Genomic DNA, 20,224 nt, shown 5'->3' with positions numbered 1-20,224 from the left:
ACAGAGTTTAAAATATTTATGAGACAAATGAATGCATGAATCCCCTTAAAAATATTTTACATCCTCTAAAATTAAAAAGAGCATAGCAACTAAATGGAATTTTCATGCTTTATTTGGATTAATAATGGTAAATGATATTTTATAATGAATTGCCAATCTTTTAATTCTTTGTTAAAAACTCTTCAGTCTGTTTTTTCTATAATTTCAATGAAATGTATAGAAATTAATTTTGATTTGTTTTGGATAATATGGATGCTAGAAGGCATTTTCTCTCTGTATCAGACACTCCATCCATTCTTCCTTTATGACTCACTTGTTGGTTCTTGTTTACTGGTCTTACTGTGGTCTTTGACACAAAGTGTCGTCTTCCCTGCTTCACAAACCCTTATGTGTACACAGGTTTATTTCTCTGCCCATACACTGTCCCAATCAGTATTCAACGGCTAAGCAGATCTAACTAAATGTCAAGCTGTTAGAGTCTCTCCACCTCCTCCACCCGCCTCCCCTTCCCCGCCCTTTGACCTGGCCTGGTCAGTCCCCCTTAGTATTTTTGAGGCTCTCCCTCCACACAGAAGCTTTTCTCTCTCACAAGCTTCTATTACAAGAAAATTCTATCTAGTCCTATTATCTCTTAACCTCTCTATTCTTCCCCAAACCCCAGTTCCCTGTTTTTCTCATTATCCCAGTGAAAAATGACTAGAAATGTATAGAAACTTGAAATTGTCTATGAAGGAAAATTATGTAGAAGGAATTCACACGGAGAATAATTCATTAAGGGGATTTCCTTGTTCATGCAGGATTACTGTGTTGGTGAATCATGAACTTCTAAGTGTAGTGAAAAACCTTAAAGAGCAGTGATTTTCAAAGTATTCTGCACTGCCTCAGGTATAAGCAGGCCTGGGGTGTGTAGGAGTCGGGGGAGGAGGTGGGCACTGCAGGGACCTGGAGATGGGGAAGGCTGTTTTACTTATGTATACTTTAAAGGAAGATTTTATTTGACACAGAAATCTTAGGGCTGAAGAATTCTTTTGAAAACTGGAATTCTGGAAGATATGAAGAAATATATGACTTAAGGAGCTCAAAAACTAATTGAGTAGATCAAATAGAACTATCCTATCCCTTCATGCACTGCCCGCCGGAAAGGGAACATCATGGAATAAGCCCAGTTAGACCAATGCTTTATGGATAAGGACACGAAGACTCGGAAGTTAAATGGCTTGCCCAGGTGAGAGATACATCCAACCGGTTAGTGTCAGAGAGAGATGGCCTGTGGTTCCCGACATGCTGTCGGGAACTTTGTCCCCACCCACACTGTTGCACAAAGACTGGGATCATTTTTCATGGACATACAGGTACTAAGATTTATTTTAGACACAATTTTTAAAAATACACTATTTCTGGACGGCAGGCTGGCCGGCTCCCGCAGGCGGTAGGGGGCGTGGGAGTTTCAGGTGTGCAACATTGGGAATCTACAGTTCTATACATGACCCATTAGGCAGTGTTCACCATGGTAACCGCGGGGCGGCTGGCGGCTGGAGGGCCACCTGCACGGGGGAGCAGCCGGACTCGCGGTCAGCACCCGTGAGACACCAGACTGAGACGGGGAGCTCCGGGAGCCCGCGCGGGGCGGCTGGCGGCTGGCGGCTGGCGGGGTTGGAAACACAAAGGACAGAGACGTGCCGGCCCTGGAAGTGAGGGCTGGGACGCCAGGTGTGGGGCGCACAGCCCGGGATGCTGCAGGGTTGAGCAGCACCAACAGAAACAGAGTTAAAGTGGCCAGAACATCAGTGGAGAACGATCCGCGATCCCTCTGTTCTGAGACAGAGGCTGAATTTCAGCCGCTGCTGCTCTCTCAGAAGAGGCATAGCAAACCGCCAGGGAAAGCCGCCAGAGAACAAAAGCCCGGAAATACCGGCTCACAGGGTGCCCATCCCCATCCCCCCTCGCAAGGGACACAGAGACTCTACCCAAACAGGGTTTTCTGAGTACCTGCAGGCAGGCCCCTCCCCCAGAAGGCAGGCTAAAAAATCAAGACGCCCACAACCCGGAGCGCCTGAGTGGCGCAGTCACCAAGCACCTGTCTTCGGATTAGGGTGTTATCACAGCGCTCCGTAAGGAGTCCTTCATCGGGCTTCTCCACCGGGAACCTGCTTCTTCCTCTCCCACTCCTCTGCTTGGGTTCCCTTTCTTGCTGACTGTCTCTCTCTCTCTCAAATAAATAAATAAACTCTTTAAGGAAGAAGCCCACATCCCTAAGATCTCTATAAAACAAGGGCGCACGGCCTGGGTCCCAGTCAACACTTGGGCTCTGGACAACCCTGCAATCTCTCTTCATCAGAATGACGAGAAGGAGAAGTCCCCCCCAGCAAAGAAAAGATAATGAGTCTGTGGCCTCTGCCACAGAATTGGCCTCGGCCACAGAATTAATACATATGGATGTATCCCAATTATCAGAAATGGAATTCAGAGCAACAATGGTCAAGATGATGAGTAAACTTGAAAAAAGCATCAGAGAAAGCGTTGCTGAGAATATAGAATCCCTAAGGGCAGAAATGAGAGCGAATCTGACAGAAATTAAAAATTCTATGGGCCAAATACAGTCAAAACTAGAGGCTCTGACGGCCAGGGTCACCGAGGCAGAGGAACGCGTTAGCGAATTGGAGGATGGGTTAGTAGAAGAAAAAACGAAAATAGAAGCTGGTCTTAAAAAAATCCACGCCCACGAATGTAGATTACGGGAGATTACTGACTCTATGAAACGATCCAATGTCAGAATCATCGGCATCCCTGAAGGGGTGGAGAAAAACAGAGGTCTAGAAGAGATATTTGAACAAATTGTAGCTGAAAACTTCCCTAATCTAGCAAGGGAAACAAGCATTCGTGTCCAAGAGGCAGAGAGGACCCCATCCAAGCTCAACCAGGACAAACCTACGCCACGGCATGTCATAGTGCAATTCGCAAATATTAGATCCAAGGATACAGTATTGAAAGCGGCCAGGGCAAAGAAATTTCTCACGTACCAAGGCAAAGGTATCAGGATTACGTCAGACCTGTCTACAGAGACCTGGAATGAGAGAAAGGCTTGGGGGGGCATTTTTAAAGCTCTTTCAGAGAAAAACATGCAGCCAAGGATCCTTTATCCAGCAAAGCTGTCATTCAGAATTGATGGAGAAATAAAGACGTTCCAAAATCGCCAATCATTAACCAATTTCGTAACCACGAAACCAGCCCTACAGGAGATATTAAGGGGGGCTCTATAAAGGTAAAAAGGCCCCAAGAGTGATACAGAGCAGCAAGTCACAACCGATACAAAGACTTTAAAGAGAAATGGCATCATTAAAATCATATCTGTCAATAATCTCTATCAATCTAAATGGCTTAAACTCTCCCATAAAACGCCACAGGGTTGCAGATTGGATAAAAAGACATGACCCATCCATTTGCTGTCTACAAGAGACTCATTTTGAACCCAAAGATGCATTCAGACTTAGAGTAAGGGGATGGAGTACCATCTTCCACGCAAATGGACCTCAAAAGAAAGCTGGAGTAGCAATTCTCATATCAGATAGACTGGATTTTAAACTAGAGGCCATAGAGAGAGATACAGAAGGGCACTATATTATTCTTAAAGGAAGTATTCAACAAGTGGATATGACAATTATTAATATATATGCCCCCAACAGGGGAGCAGCAAGATACACAAGCCAACTCTTAACCAAAATAAAGAGACATATAGATAAGAACACAGTAATAGTAGGGGACCTCAACACCCCACTATCAGAAATAGACAGAACACCCTGGCAAAAACTAAGCAAAGAATCAAAGGCTTTGAATGCCATACTCGACGAGTTGGACCTCATAGATATATATAGAACACTACACCCCAGAACCAAAGAATACTCATTCTATTCAAATGCCCATGGAACATTCTCAAGAATAGATCATGCTCTGGGACACAAAACAGGTCTCAGCCAATACCAAAAGATTGAAATTATCCCCTGCATATTCTCAGACCACAACGCTCTGAAATTGGAACTCAACCACAAGGAAAAACCTGGAAGAAACTCAAACACTTGGAGGCTAAGAACCATCCTGCTCAAGAATGACTCGATAAACCAGGAAATCAAAAAACAAATTAAACAATTTATGGAGACCAACGAGAATGAATACACAACGGTCCAAAACCTATGGGATACTGCAAAGGCAGTCCTAAGGGGGAAATACATAGCCATCCAAGCCTCACTCAAAAGAATAGAAAAATCTAAAATGCAGTTTCTATATTCTCACCTCAAGAAACTGGAACAGCAACAGAGGGACAGGCCTAACCCACTGACAAGGAAGGAGTTGACCAAGATTAGAGCAGAAATCAATGAATTAGAGACCAGAACCACAGTAGAGCAGATCAACAGGACTAGAAGCTGGTTCTTTGAGAGAATCCATAAAATTGATAGACCACTGGCAAAACTTGTCCAAAAACAAAGAGAAAGGACTGAGATTATTAAAATTATGACTGAAAAGGGAGAGGTCACGACCAGCACCATTGAAATTGCAAGGATTATTAGAAACTTTTATCAACAGCTATATGCCAAAAAACTAAACAATCTGGAAGAGATGGAGGCCTTCCTGGAAACCTATAAACTACCAAGACTGAAACAGGAAGAAATAGATTTCTTAAATAGGCCAATTAACTATGAAGAAATTGAGTCAGTGATAAACAACCTTCCAAATAATAAAACTCCAGGCCCAGACGGTTTTCCTGGGGAATTCTACCAAACATTCAAAGAAGAAATAATACCTATTCTCCTAAAGCTATTTCAAAAAATAGAAACAGAAGGAAAGCTACCAAACTCATTCTATGAGGCTAATATTACCTTGATCCCCAAACCAGGCAAAGACCCCCTCAAAAAGGAGAATTACAGACCGATTTCTCTAATGAATATGGATGCCAAAATCCTCAACAAGATCCTTGCTAATAGAATCCAACAGTACATTAAAAGGATTATCCATCATGACCAAGTGGGATTCATACCTGGGATGCAAGCATGGTTCAACACTCGCAAATCAATCAATGTGATACATCATATCAACAAGAAAAGACTCAAGAACCATATGATCCTCTCAATTGATGCAGAAAAAGCATTTGACAAAATACAGCATCCTTTCCTGATTAAAACCCTTCAGAGTGTAGGAATAGAGGGTACATTTCTCAATCTCATAAAAGCCATCTATGAAAAGCCTACTGCAAGCATTATTCTCAATGGGGAAAAGCTGGAAGCCTTTCCCTTAAGATCAGGAACACGACAAGGATGCCCACTCTCGCCACTATTATTCAACATAGTACTAGAAGTCCTTGCAACAGCAATCAGAAGACAAAAAGGGATCAAAGGTATCCAAATCGGCAAAGAAGAAGTCAAACTGTCTCTCTTTGCAGATGACATGATACTCTATATGGAAAACCCAAAGGAATCCACTCCCAAACTATTAGAAGTTATAGAACAATTCAGTAAGGTGGCAGGATACAAAATCAATGCCCAGAAATCAGTTGCATTTCTATACACGAATAACGAGACTGAAGAAAGAGAAATTAGGGAATCCATCCCATTTACAATAACACCAAAAACCATGCGTTACCTTGGAATTAACTTAACCAGAGACGTAAAGGACCTATATGCTAGAAACTATAGATCACTTTTGAAAGATATTGAGGAAGACATAAAAAGATGGAAAAATATTCCATGCTCATGGATTGGAAGAATTAACATAGTTAAAATGTCCATACTACCCAGAGCAATCTACACTTTCAATGCTATCCCGATCAAAATACCGAGGACATTTTTCAAAGAACTGGAACAAATAGTCCTTAAATTTGTATGGAACCAGAAAAGGCCCCGAATCTCCAAGGAACTGTTGAAAAGGAAAAACAAAGCTGGGGGCATCACAATGCCGGATTTCGAGCTGTACTACAAAGCTGTGATCACAAAGACAGCATGGTACTGGCACAAAAACAGACACATCGACCAATGGAACAGAATAGAGAACCCAGAAATGGACCCTCGGCTCTTTGGGCAACTAATCTTTGATAAAGCAGGAAAAAACATCCGGTGGAAAAAAGACAGTCTCTTCAATAAATGGTGCTGGGAAAATTGGACAGCTACATGCAAAAGAATGAAACTTGACCACTCTCTCACACCATACACAAAAATAAACTCCAAATGGATGAAAGACCTCAATGTGAGACAGGAATCCATCAAAATTCTAGAGGAGAACATAGGCAACAACTTCTATGACATCGGCCAGAGCAACCTTTTTCACGACACATCTCCAAAGGCAAGAGAAATAAAAGATAAAATGAACTTATGGGACTTTATCAGGATAAAGAGCTTCTGCACAGCCAAGGAAACAGTCAAAAAAACTAAGAGACAGCCCACGGAATGGGAGAATATATTTGCAAAGGACACCACAGATAAAGGACTGGTATCCAAGATCTACAAAGAACTTCTCAAACTCAATACACGAGAAACAAATAAACAAATCATAAAATGGGCAGAAGATATGAACAGACACTTTTCCAATGAAGACATACAAATGGCTAACAGACACATGAAAAAATGTTCAAAATCATTAGCCATCAGGGAAATTCAAATCAAAACCACACTGAGATACCACCTTACGCCAGTTAGAATGGCAAAGATAGACAAGGCAAGAAACAACAATTGTTGGAGAGGATGTGGAGAAAGGGGATCCCTCCTACATTGTTGGTGGGAATGCAAGTTGGTACAGCCACTCTGGAAAACAGTGTGGAGGTCCCTTAAAAAGTTAAAAATTGAACTACCCTATGACCCAGCCATTGCACTACTGGGTGTTTACCCCAAAGATACAGACGTAGTAAAGAGAAGGGCCATATGCACCCCAATGTTCATAGCTGCATTGTCCACAATAGCCAAATCATGGAAGGAGCCGAGATGCCCTTCAACAGATGACTGGATTAAGAAGCTGTGGTCCATATATACAATGGAATATTACTCAGCTATCAGAAAGAACGAATTCTCAACATTTGCTGCAACATGGACGGCACTGGAGGAGATAATGCTAAGTGAAATAAGTCAAGCAGAGAAAGACAATTATCATATGATTTCTCTCATCTATGGAACATAAGAACTAGGAGGATCGGTAGGGGAAGAAAGGGATAAAGAAAAGGGGGGTAATCAGAGGGGGGAATGAAACATGAGAGACTATGGACTGTGAGAGGCAAACTGAGGACTTCAGAGGGGAGGGGGTGGGGGAAGGGGATAGCCTGGTGATGGGTAGTAGGGAGGGCACGTATTGCATGGTGCACTGGGTGTTATACGCAACTAATGAAGCATTCAAACTTTACATCGGAATCTGGGGATGTACTGTATGGTGATTAACACAATATAATAAAATAAAATTAAAAAAAAATTAGGTAAAAAAAAATACACTATTTCTGTAGAAAAAATACACTTATAAAAATTTCAAAGTTATTTGGATAATTGTGATATTGTCTTCAAAGAACACTATTTTTTCCTTCACAACGGTATAATGCATTGTGCAATTACACAATTATATCACCCCCCAAACTGAGCCCTTTCTCTCCAAAGTCATCACCTTTCCCAACTCTTCAATTATCATTATTGGCATAAAATATGCTCTAATATCTATCACATTAAAAAAAAATACTTCCTTTGAGTCCACAACCACCCTTAACTGTCAAATTTTTCTGCTCCCATTCTTTAAAAACTCCTTGAAAGTGGTATCTAACACATCCAAGTCTTTCTTCCATTCTCTCTTGAATTCATTCCCAACCCCATCATACCACCGATACTGGTTTCTCTTATGAAGGTCACCAGTTATCTCTACTTTATTACACTTGTGGCCGATTCCTGTTAGGTTTGTTGTCACACAGAGACTGCACTGGACCTGCTCAGAGGTGTACTTCAATCACTGTAAATTACCTTCTTCACTACATATTGATAAATTGGCATTCTGGGTTTATTTATGTTTAATTTATGTGTTTTAAACAGAGGTCAGTTATAAACTAAAATGGGTGACATTCTCCAAAACAAGGGCAAAGATTGGAGGACTATGTGAACCCCCAAATCAGAAAGCCTTAAATTAGTGGAACTCAAGTTCCCCTAAGACATGATGCTAGTTATTCTGAGGGCTGTAAATGTATATAAGTGAATCCTTTTTTTCTTCTTTAGTGAGAAAGTGACAATCACCTTAAATTCCTTAGGTCATTCTCATTACACCTCTACCCATAAAGAAAGGTTTAGGTACCTTGTAACCATTTGGGTGTTACCCTTGGAAGAATGGTCAAGAGTCTCCTCATATTACCAAGCATAGTTTTCTCTGAAAGGGAGTGTGAACAGTGCCACTGGCCAGGGCTTTATTCAGAGCTTTTGTCTTTTGAGAGTTTAAAAGAAACCTCAGGGAGGAAAGATGGTGTGTGCTTGATGTCCTGGGGCAACAGGGTGCCTGGGTAGGTCCATGTATGTGAACGGACACAGCTGAGTCTTAAAAGCTATAGGTCTGAAAGCCCAAGCAGCACACTCCTGTCAGGTGGTATAGGGCCGGTCTTCAATACAGTGGGGGCAGTGAAACAGGTGGCAGGTCCCTCCTGTTATCTATACAACTCTCTGGACCACACAGCCCACATGGGTTCTTGAAGGAAAACCTCCAAGAGTGATACCCTTCATTTTTTCTTATTTATAAAGTCATGGTAGATGTTGACAGAGGGAGGATAGAGGGGCTAATCAGGGGAAAAGAATGTTACCAGAAACAGCCGAATTTTCTCCCTTGAGCATGTGGAAGAGATTATACTTGTTACATGTATAACAGTCTTTACACTAAAATAATTTATGATATAGTAGAAGGATAACACTGGTGTCATGATAATATAGGAAAATATGTGCTGGGACCCATAGAGTGATAACAAACCAAAAATCATAAATATTGAGAAAAGAGAGAGAGAGGGGAGTGCATGAACATGGTGTAGACAGAGCATAATGCATTCAGAGGACAGGGCGGGATCCATTCTGAATGGAGTAGAGGAGAAACTGGTGAGCTGGACTTTTCCCAAGTGCTGAATTGGTGACAGTAATGACTGGACAAAGAAGACTCACAACAGCCCTATGAACTTACTTGCGGAAGCAGTGAGCTGCTGTGAGCAGCCATGTGTTACTGATGAGGCTGGCCCCGCACTGATGGCCTGCCCCTATGAGCTGGAGGCTGACCTGCCATGGCCACTCTCCTTCCAGGGCTGTTTCCCTCCCTTGGATGATCCTTTCAGTAGAAGAGGATGCTGGTAAAGGCATGTTTGAAGATGTCATCCTTATTCCACAGCCTGTCACAGAAATATATGTTAGCTTGTTTTCGTGAAAAGGAGGAGAAATGCTGATTACATAGGGTGCAGATGCTTTGGCAGTCCATTGTGCCTGCCATTTTTAACCCCCTCCTAGGACTCAGAGTCTGACGTTAGTCCATAGGGGTCAACTTGATCCTGTTGAGGTTCAGAAGAAATACTGACTAACAGTCAAGGCATCCAGTCTGGGAATTAACTTCTCTTTCTATTCAGCGTATATGGATGGATAAATAAATGGATAAATAATTTATTGAGCATTAAAAATATGTAGGTCCTCTGCTAAATGTTGTAGATTTATTTATAGCAACACATTTTCAGATGAAAAATCTGAGCCTTGGAAAGAAAACTTAAATTGCTAGGGGTCCCCCAGCTGGTAAGTGACATAAGATTAGGAGGATTTACATCAAAACTTGTGTTCTTGGGGCGCCTGGGTGGCAGAGCGGTTAAGCGTCTGCCTTCGGCTCAGGGCGTGATCCCGGCGTTATGGGATCGAGCCCCGCATCAGGCTCCTCCGCTATGAGCCTGCTTCTTCCTCTCCCACTCCCCCTGCTTGTGTTCCCTCTCTCGCTGGCTGTCTCTATCTCTGTCAAATAAACAAATAAAATCTTTAAAAAAAAAAAAACAAACTTGTGTTCTTGCTCCTGAGAGAGAGCCCAGTACTGAATGCAGTTCATGATTCTCCCTTGACATGAATTTATACATTGTCTTTGCAAGCCCTGAATTTAAACAGTCTTAATAATGACCTTTTTGGTTCTCTAAAATTTGAAAGACTAGGTTTTTAAAAATTTCTGATTCTCTGATAGCAAACCCTCAATTTGTTAGAGTTCAAATCAACCTTAATAAGACTTGAAAGCATATTGATGCATTTTATTAATGTACCTTTTATTTGTATTTTTTATTTATTTTTAAAGATTTATTTATGTATTTATTTATTTATAAGAGAGAGAAGGCAGGGAGAGGGTGGAAGGGAAGAGCAAAGGGGGAGGAAGAGGGACAAGCAGAGCCCAGAGCTCAATGTGGGGTTCCATCTCATGACCCTGAGATCATGATCTGAGCCAAAATCAAGAGTCAGCTGCTTAACTGACTGAGCCACCCATGTACCCCTATTTTAATTTTTTAAAAGATAAGCTCTATATACAATGTGTGGCTCAAACTCATGACTCTTGGATCGAGAATGGCATTCTCTACCGACCAAACCAGCTAGGCGCCCCTATTAAAGTACCTTTTAATTACTTATATTTTTATGAAAAATACTAGTTTTTTTTCAAAAAGGAATTTTCTCAGAAACAGGTTGAAATATATATGCCTGAAATCATATTTATAGATTCATCATAATTCCCTCAGAGTTAATTAGCTCTAGTTTAAAATGACCATAAAAGTGGACAAATGGGATTTCTAGGCTATTATAGTGCCGTATTGGTAGGGCCTAATACTTCCTCCCTCTCCCAACTTCCACTTAAAATAGACATGGAAGTAATACTAATATAAATAATATCTACTAGTTTTGAGCCAGGCCTTTATATGTAACGTTACATATATTTTCTTTAATTTTCACAACAACTCTCTGTTAGGTGTCATCCTCACATTGTAGATGAAAAATCTGAGTCTATGGTTTTTTTCAAAGGCAAAAGGAGCAAAATCACCACAACGTAAGGAAAGATAAGAAAAAAGTTATAAATTCTGGTAAAAACTGCAATATCCGACGGGGTTTGAAAGCAGCTTCTTGGACGTCCTAAGCTCTAACCCATGAACCAGAGTTGTGTAGGGAATCCTGGTAAGCTTGGCAAAGCCTTTGGCTCACTGCTATTGTGATTCCCTAGCCCAGGAAATAAAGCTACGCTGCACTTGTTCCTAGCCAAGCAGAAACTACTGTTTAAACCATCCCACTGTGACTCATAAACGCTTTTCTTCCTCTGTATGGACGCAGAAGCCACATTTCCGGGCACACCGTCCGGTTGAGAGATACAGGAATGATGAGACGTTCTATGAAAATGTAGTTACCACATGCGGTGGTTTGAATGTGAACCCCTCAAAGTTTCATTAAAATCTTAACCCTTAGAGGTCATAGTATTAGTAGGTGGGGCCTTTGGGAGATGCTTGAATCACCAGGGTGGAGCCCTCATGAATGGGATTAGTGCCTTATTAAAGAGTCTCCAGAGAGATCCGAGCCCCCTCTGCTCATGACATGATGATACTTGAAATCTGTGAATGGGAAGAGGTGCCTCACTTGGCCATGCTGGCACCCTGATCTGACACTTCTAGGCTCCAGAACTGTGAGCAATAAATTTCTGCTATTTATTAAATACCCAGTCTATGGTATTTGGTTACAGCTCCAAGAATGGACTGAGATGCCTCATGAAAGCAATTTAAACAGTGAAAGGAAGAGCAGTGGCATCCGTGAATGCTGCACGTGATGGTGCAAATGGGAGGTTGATGTAGTTTTCATAAACTCTGCATGTAAGATCAAAACTTAAGCCTGCATCTAACATATAGCATGGTTAGGGCCCCCCAAACCAGATATGTAAACTCAGGAGAGAGACACCTCTCTGAAAGTTATTTTCTACAAAAAATTTTAGGACATGTGTTTGGTATCAGCCAAATTGTGCAAAAAACACATGATCTTTATGTAACAAAAGCAGCCAAACAGAAGGGGGAAAATAGGACAGTACCCATAACACAAGAGCTGTCTGTAACTAAATAAAATTCAAGAAATCACAGGTACATCATAGCAGATATAAAATCCACACGGAAGGAGAGAAGAAGTGACACCAGACAACTGAGATAAGTGGTTTTGGGGAGTACAGAATTGATAAGATCTTTCTGAATGCAGAGGAAGGTGACTGAACTGGAACTAAAAATAATGATTGATATGACGGGCAGAAAATAAAATTCAAATAAATCATCTGTGTTCCTGAGGGAGAAAAAAAAAAAAGAACAATTAGAATGGAAATCAATCATCAAATTTATAATGGAAGAACATTTTTCCAGAACAAGAAAAAAATGATATACAGATTGAAAACATTCATAATGTCTAGTCAAAAATCAGTGCAAAATATAATTTCATCTTGCTATCTTGGCAAAAAGTTATAGGGTAAATATTTCCTACATTCATCCCAGAACAAAAAAGATAACCTACGTAAGAATAAAAAATGCAGCAGTCTTAGATTTCTTCTCTATAACAAAGCACTATTAGAAAATGGATTAATGTGTATATAATTTATAGGGGAACGTGTATGACCCAGTAATCCTATAAGAAGTTGAGATAAAGGAAATGGAAGGGAGAAGGCAGAAAACGTACATGTCAGGTATTTCAGCAAAGATGCAAGGAAACAAATTTTAACAGGAGAAAACCTAACTAGTTACCACTTTAAAACATTGTCTTGAATTGTGAGAGAATATTAAATTACAATATTAGAAAGATAGTTACAAAACTTGTAATAGTAAGAATACTATGTAATTATTATTATTATTTTTTTAGTATATCCTGCAAGTCATAAAACTTGAAATTGTAGGGGCATCTGGGTGCCTCAGTTGGTTGAACGGCTGACTCTTCATTTCGGCTCAGATCATGATCTCAGGGTCCTGGGATCAAGACCTGCCTCGGGATCTGTCCTCAGTGCAGAGTCTGCTAGAGATTCTCTCTCTGCCTCTCCCCCCGTGCTCTCTCTGTCTCTCTAAAATAAATTTAAAAATCTTTAAAAAAAAAAAACCTTGAAATTGTATTTGGTGTAAGTTTATAAATTTAAATGTTTTAAATGTTAAAAATAAGTAGTAATAAAAACACCAAGTATTTGGTTTACAAAAACATAAGGTGAGCAAAAAGGACTTTATAAATTCTACTTCTAACTTTTCTGTGGCTTTTATTCATTATCTTTGCTATGAAATGGACAGTTAATTGTGGGTTTTGGAACTTACGGCTGTTGAGAAGATTCCTCATCTCTTTGCTGTCAATAGCTGGAATAAACAAAAAATTGAATTAGTTGGTAGAAGAATATGTTCCTATTTTTACGTGACTTTGTTCAAATGGTCACTATAAGGAATGCTTATTATCCAAAGCATCCATATTTCAAAAGGGTATGAAATTTTTCATAGCCAAGTAATACATGTATAACTCTGATTTGATTTGGTCCAAAATATATAATTTTACTTTAAAATGAAAAGAGCATTTTGTTGTTTTCCGATTTTTGCTATGAGATCTGAAAAACAAATTAGAGATTTAGGAAAGAATGGTAAGGATAAATGTCCCTGATTACCTTCTTTGGGAGCTCCAGTAAAACTCGAGGATGCAACTTTCGATTCCATCACAACTGGTGCTCACCATATTAGATGCACCAGCCAGTGTGTGTCAAGCATATGCCTGATGGCCAGTGTTGAAAGGGCAGCTCCAGGGAACAAAGGGTATCACAGGCCCCTCACAGCCCAATTTCCAGCCCTGGTCTACAAAGGATAGGAATTCACTCAGTGTAGGTTGATGGCCTTCTCTCACTGAGGATTCTTCCTCATGGTGAATATTGTAGAAGGCTGCAGCTCAGGGAGCAGACAGCAGAGACATGAAGAAGCTCTTTGCCATACAGCCAGTCCAGAAACCCCAACCATACCACTTTATGTCTCCCTTCTGTGACATCTTTTTTCCCTTTAAACTTCTCTTCGTGTTCAAGTTTAGTTTCATTGTCTTTTGTTTTTTGTTTTTGTTTTTGTTTTTTTTGGTTTGGTGTTTGTTTTGTTTTGTTTATTTGACAGAGAAAATAAAGAAGTATATGATGATCTCCTCAGGAACACTGACCTCCCCAAGAAAGCAATGTGAGCCCCAAGCCCTACTAGAGGTTTCCTGGACATTTCACTTCTCTTTATTTAACATGAGATATTTATGTGGCAGAAGAAAATATTTGTAGGAGAATTTTGGTTATTGAGTATAGTCATAGAATACAGTTATTTTGATATTAAAACAATCTGTGTAATAAAAAGTCAGCGTGCATGACCAAGAAGTCTGAAAAATTTAAAAAAAAACTGTAAAAATTATTTTTAAAAAAATTGCAAAAAAAACCCTTTAGTGTGTCTTTTACAATGGACATTTTAACATAAATAATCATGCATTAGGGGCAATTATATTATCAGAAATTGAAATTTAATTTGAGATTGCCATTTATAGAATGCTGAAAAATGTGTTTTACTTTGTGATATAATTAATACTTAAGGTAGATACCATACTCTTCATTATTTCTAATTACTTCATGAAAGTTGTCATTAATGTGTGTGAGAATTCTATCTCAAAATGGATTTTAAGGATTTTCCTTATTTCTAACAACAGAGAAATTACCTTTAGACAACCTTTTTCTTAAATTCATGGATGGGGAAAAGACTTTCCAGTCCAAAGGGCAAGACTCATTTCTTGCTAATAAATCAGAAATAGCTGCCCTTGAAGTACTTAATCAGAACAGTGAGCACAACTGGAACACCTGTTGTGTGTGAGACTTACTCTAGTGTTTGGGGGGAGGGGTAAGGAACAAAAAAGGCGCAGTCCCTGACCTTGAGACTTAGCGTTTGAAACATATGAGTATGCCTCTCAGCTTGGATTCCAACTAGCTGTGAGGTAGTTTAATTTCTTAGTATTTTGGCCTCATTTCCTTCTACTTTTGGGGAAAAACAAGACTTTTCTGATTTTGTTTTGTGAGGAATAAATGAGGAAATGAATGAAACATCACTTTAAATCGGAAATAATCTAGAGAACCTCTTTGCAGATCATGTCAATGATTCGCCATCCAGGAGTAAACTTTCATAAAGATGTTTGTTTCCCTGATACTATAGAAGCTAACCCCCTGAACTGACCTGTAAAGACTTCTGGGATTCAGAACACCTGTGCTTTAGTTTTGGCCCCCAAGTCTTGCTAGTCCCATGTCTCACATTTTCCTTGAATCTCAACTTCCTTAAAATGGCAGAAAATAATACCTACCCTCTCATGCTTTTGAAAAGATATGACATGGTATATGGGAAATAATTGAGAAACCTTAGCAAAAGCCTTAATCAAATATGAAAATAAATTCTGAAAATTAAACTTTGCCTTATAGTGAATTTTTATTTTAGTTTTATTACACACTGATAAGACTTCACAGTGGTGAAGTCTTAAAATGGGAGAAGACATTGACCTAAATTCTTATGAAAAATAAAGAGGACTGCAAGGGAACCGCAAAGATGGTAAAAGGACTTACATGTGAGTTTAAAGGATGGCTTGTTTATAGTCAAAGGCAACTGTTTTGTCTTCAGACTTTGATATAAAATCCTTTCAATCTTTTTCTTGATTTGCTCAGCACTGTCAGTCGATGGGTATCGAAACATGAGCACCATAGAAATTCTCGTGCCGTGTTCATCAGGACTGAAGAGCAAAAAAGCAGATAAAGCCACCTCTCTAATCATTAACTATTTTTACCTCTTAAGATTCACACTGAATTTTAAAAAACAGTAGATGAAATATATGTACATCAGATTTCTAAATTATCTCTAGAAATATGGGCTCAGATATGTAGCTGAAAACAATTGTCTTGCTCTTTACTTAGCTCATAGTCTGCAGGGGGTCGGGAGAGGAGGAGATGTTCATGAATTCATGCTTTATATGCACTTAAACAATTTGCTTTTTGAGACATTCTGAGCCATCATAACCAACATCATATTTCAGTACTGGTATGGCAGAGACAATGCTTTGCATTCATGAAATCCAGTTACGTTTGCCTCCTGACAATAGAGCTAGATTTCATTTCCTGCCCTCCTTTGCAGTTTAGTAAAACTCTCGTGAATTCTGGACAATGGAATGTGGGCAGAAATGATGTACCCCACATCCAGCCTGCCCCTGGCACATCCCACACTGGCCTCCATGCTTTTACTCTTCCTGTATTTGCCAACCAGATGCTGAAGTTCCAGTAGGCAATTCTATTCCACATCTCTCCCAGCACCCAAGTCCCTGCTGAGTCTTTGGACTATGCCATGAAAATGAAATAAACCTTTATTGTGTTAAGCCATTTATTTTGGGGGATTTGATGGTTAGTTAATATGTGTTTGATAAGTGGAAAATTAGAGAAAGCACTTATTAAAGGAAATCTTTTGATAAAGGAATCACGTATTATACTATAATGTGTAGGTCTAGAAATCCTCCAATTGCCCTCTGAGGTTGAATTTAACCTTAAAACAGATAAAGAAGAGAAAGACAATTATCATATGGTTTCACTCATTTATGGAACATAAGAAATAAGAAGATCGGTAGGAGAAGGAGGGGACGAAGGAAGGGGGGGTAAACAGAAGGTGGAATGAACCATGAGAGACTGTGGACTCTGGAAAACAAACTGAGGGCTTCAGAGGGGAGGGGAGTGGGGGATTGGGATGGGCGGGTGATGGGTATTAAGGAGGGCACATATTGCATGGTGCACTGGGTATTATATGCAAATAATGAATCATGGAACATTGCATCAAAAAGTGGGGATGTACTGTATGGTGACTAATATAACAAAATAAAAATTATAAAAAAACAGATAAAGAATCAAAGAAGGAAGGAAGGAGGGGGGAAGGGGAAAGCAAAGATAGGAAGGAACAAAAGTAGAGAGTGGGAGAGAAGAAAAGGCAGGGGCTCCCTAACCACACGTATATTTACTTTACCATCAAGAAGTGAAGCAGACAAATAGGTATTACAAATACTTATATTTGTATATTGATTGATAGCCACAGAAAAAATTTAGTTTTTCATCAAAATAGGTAGAAAACAAGATACACAACAAGTATATATTCAATTTATGCATATTGCTTTCTATCAGAAAATGAAAAGGTAATAGAATAATAACAAAAATGCAATGGCATTAAAGAAAAACCTTATTGCAGAGAAAGTCATAGTCTGCTGTTGTTGGATAGGCTTAAAATGAGGATGATCAAAAGAGAGTGGGTCTAAATTCTACTTAGTCCTGAGCTAAAGGAGCAGGTGTGTCACAGGGCTATTCCTCCCTTTCCAATGTCTAATAACTGATATTGCCTCTTGATATGAAGCACTTGGCCTCTTCCTATTGTGACTGGGAAATGTCTATGCAGTATAAGCTGGATTGCTCAGGATTTATGAAGTCTCTGTATTCCTGCAAAGATTTTCCCGAGGGAGCTGGACAGTCATGTTGATTGAGTGTTTCTTAAGGGTACTGGTTTGAGTTGCAAACTAGGGCACCTGGGTGTGTCAGTCAGTTAAGCGTCTGCCTTTGGCTCCGGTCATGATCCCAGGGTCCTGGGATGGAACCCTGGGTTGGGATCCCGGGTCAGATGAAAGTCTGGTTTTCCCTCTCCCTCTGTCCCTCCTCCCTGCTCATGTCCTCTCTCTCTCTCTCTCTCTCTCTCTCAAATAAATTAAAGTCTTAAATAAAATTTGCAAACTAAGTTTACATACCTCAGTTTGATAACATGAGATTTGATAAACCGACCCCCTCCAGAAGAACGTCGAAATATCCTAGACATCTGGTTAGAAACATTAAATAAGAGAAATATTAGTCGTAAGAAAAACGTTACTCCTTGTCTTTTCTAGACAGTTGAGGCAAAGACAATTTTGGTTTATTCCCAGATTGGAACTGGTTTAACATAGTGGTAAGGCTAAAAGGTTCCAATCCTTGCAGAAATGTATAACCTTAACAAAATTATGTAATTTTGTTAAGCCTCTGTAAAACAAGATAACAACAATATCTACCTCATAGAGTTGTTTTGAAGATTAAATGAAATAATGTTTATCACACATTTTACACCTTGCCTGGTGTACGGTAAACTATGGTAATGTTCATTTTGATTATTGTCAAATTAATTTAAGTATCTGTGCTATTTTTAAAGGCAGCATCCTGACTTTTAATTTAATTTAATATAATTTAAATTTATCTTTTTGAGAGGGAGAGAGAGAAAGTAAGCACGTGCAGGGAGAGGTGGGGGAGAGGGAGAAAGAGATAATCCCAAGCAGGCTCCACACTCCAGCTGAAATCAAGAGTCAGACACTCAACCGACGGAGCCAGGTGCCCCAGCACCCTCACTTTTAAGAAAGCCCACCCTAAATTTGTCTTATTCCCAAATATGGAAACTAGTCCACTATTTGTATCAACTCATTGCTTTCTTAAATGATTATCCCATTACTGAAGCATTTGGCACAATAAGCAGCAATATGTGTCCTTTGACTCTGACGCCCTCACTAGTTAGTCACCTTTCTGTGGCAGGCAGGCTTTCACAACTAGTACCAGTTTTGGGAATAAGTTTCACCACACTCTATACCATCAGCGTTTTATTACTCAGCTTTTCCAGCCTGAGGTATTGAAAGATTTGGTTGTTCAGTGAGCTGATTTCCTGGGACCTAATTCCCAAAAGACTGTTGAGGCAGTGCCTCACAGTAAAAAGCACTGGACTGAGAATCAGAAATCAGAAATTGCAGGTCCACATAAGTTTACATAAGGCCCACCTCCCTGGTAAATCTTGCCCCCTCCCCTCCTTACTACATCCTCTGGGAAGGAGGAATATTGCCTATCTCCCCCCAAGATTTATCCCTCTCCCTGACTCCTTAGACTAGTAACACTTCTCAATAGATTTTACCTACTAAATATTGAATCTCCCTCCCTTCCTCCAATTCCACTGCTATGTTCTGAAATCAGCATCTTCGAAACTTGTGTCTGGGCCTCTGCAGTATCCCCTCACTGGCACGTTTCTGCCATTCTACTCTGATCTCTCTTCTCTGCTGTTCCCCCACAATGCTACCAACAAGGGTGACATCCCTAAAGTACAAATCCGAGTATGTTATACTCCTGCTTCAAGCCCAATATCTCCCTCAGTGCAAGCTCCACAATCTTACACTTTCGTTCACCCTGGCCCCACCTCTACCTTCAATGCCTATTTTCTTATCTACTGAATGACTTACTCTTTCCCAATCCCACTAGACTGGTTCACACCTCTGTGGCTTTGCACATTCATTTCCTCTTCCCACAATGCACTTTTTTCCTCTGGCAATTCCTTTAATGACAATTTTGTTACCATCCAGACACTCTAGGGACCAATAAGTTATCTTTGATTTGCCTCCTCAAAGTTCAACACTCCTTTATTTGGACCACCCCAGCATCTTGCACATGAGGCTGTTATAGTGATTATCATACCAGTTCACAGTTGTGCCTTTCCCCCACTTTAGACTGTGAGCTATGTGATGGGAGGGAGTGTGTCTGATCCATCTTTTTATCTTCAGTGTTTCGAACACTGCCTGACTCACAGTAAATATTCAATGCATGTTTGAATAACTCCATGAATGAATAAATGAGTTAAGAATCAACAATATGGTAAAGGGAAGAAGATAATAACACATTGTTTTGTTTCATCTGCAAATCATGTTGCCAAGTATAAGTAGAAATCCACGGGAATCTAAAGCAAGTGGGAGCCAGGAGACTCCAGTGTGAGCTCCTTCCGTATGGTCATTCCAGGGGTTTGGATCACTTTTGAGTTATGTCGCTTATGATTTCACTAAGCTTCTCTGAGCTCATTTTATTTCTGTATCTCGGAACAGGGAGAAAATCTGATGTTAAGGTCTCCAACACCTTATATAAATGTCCTCTGAAATTCTGAACGGTGCACATAATGGCGTTTGGGGAAAGGATCAGGATTCTGTCATATCCAAGTATAAGAAAGTGCTAAGAATCCATTCAAACTAAAATGTGATTATTAGAAAGACTTTCATTCCCAGAGGAGTTGACCTCTGTTTTCAAAATGGGTAGATTCTGGCACAGTACAGTACTGGTGTGACCACTAATAATAGCTTACAGGGTATGCATTGAGCCAGTTCCTTTGTTTAAACCTCATACCACCTTAGGA

General features: G+C 40.0%; 1 protein-coding gene across 1 annotated transcript in view; it reads right to left on the bottom strand.

The window, feature by feature from the left end:
* LOC100481638 (transmembrane protease serine 11F) overlaps window positions 1-20,224 on the bottom strand; it is a 78,492-nt gene that overhangs the window by 7,948 nt on the left and 50,320 nt on the right. Inside the window, exons 4-7 of the mRNA XM_019792765.1 lie at window positions 17,790-17,857; window positions 15,589-15,752; window positions 13,298-13,336; window positions 9,163-9,364 (exon numbers count right to left, since the gene is read on the bottom strand). Coding sequence (XP_019648324.1) covers window positions 9,163-9,364; window positions 13,298-13,336; window positions 15,589-15,752; window positions 17,790-17,857 — 473 coding nt within the window. The remainder of the gene's footprint in view (window positions 1-9,162; window positions 9,365-13,297; window positions 13,337-15,588; window positions 15,753-17,789; window positions 17,858-20,224) is intronic.

The sequence above is a fragment of the Ailuropoda melanoleuca genome, chromosome 11 (genome assembly GCF_002007445.2).
Source record: "Ailuropoda melanoleuca isolate Jingjing chromosome 11, ASM200744v2, whole genome shotgun sequence".
Lineage (NCBI taxonomy): Eukaryota > Metazoa > Chordata > Mammalia > Carnivora > Ursidae > Ailuropoda > Ailuropoda melanoleuca.
This window is presented reverse-complemented; position numbering and strand designations above follow the sequence as displayed.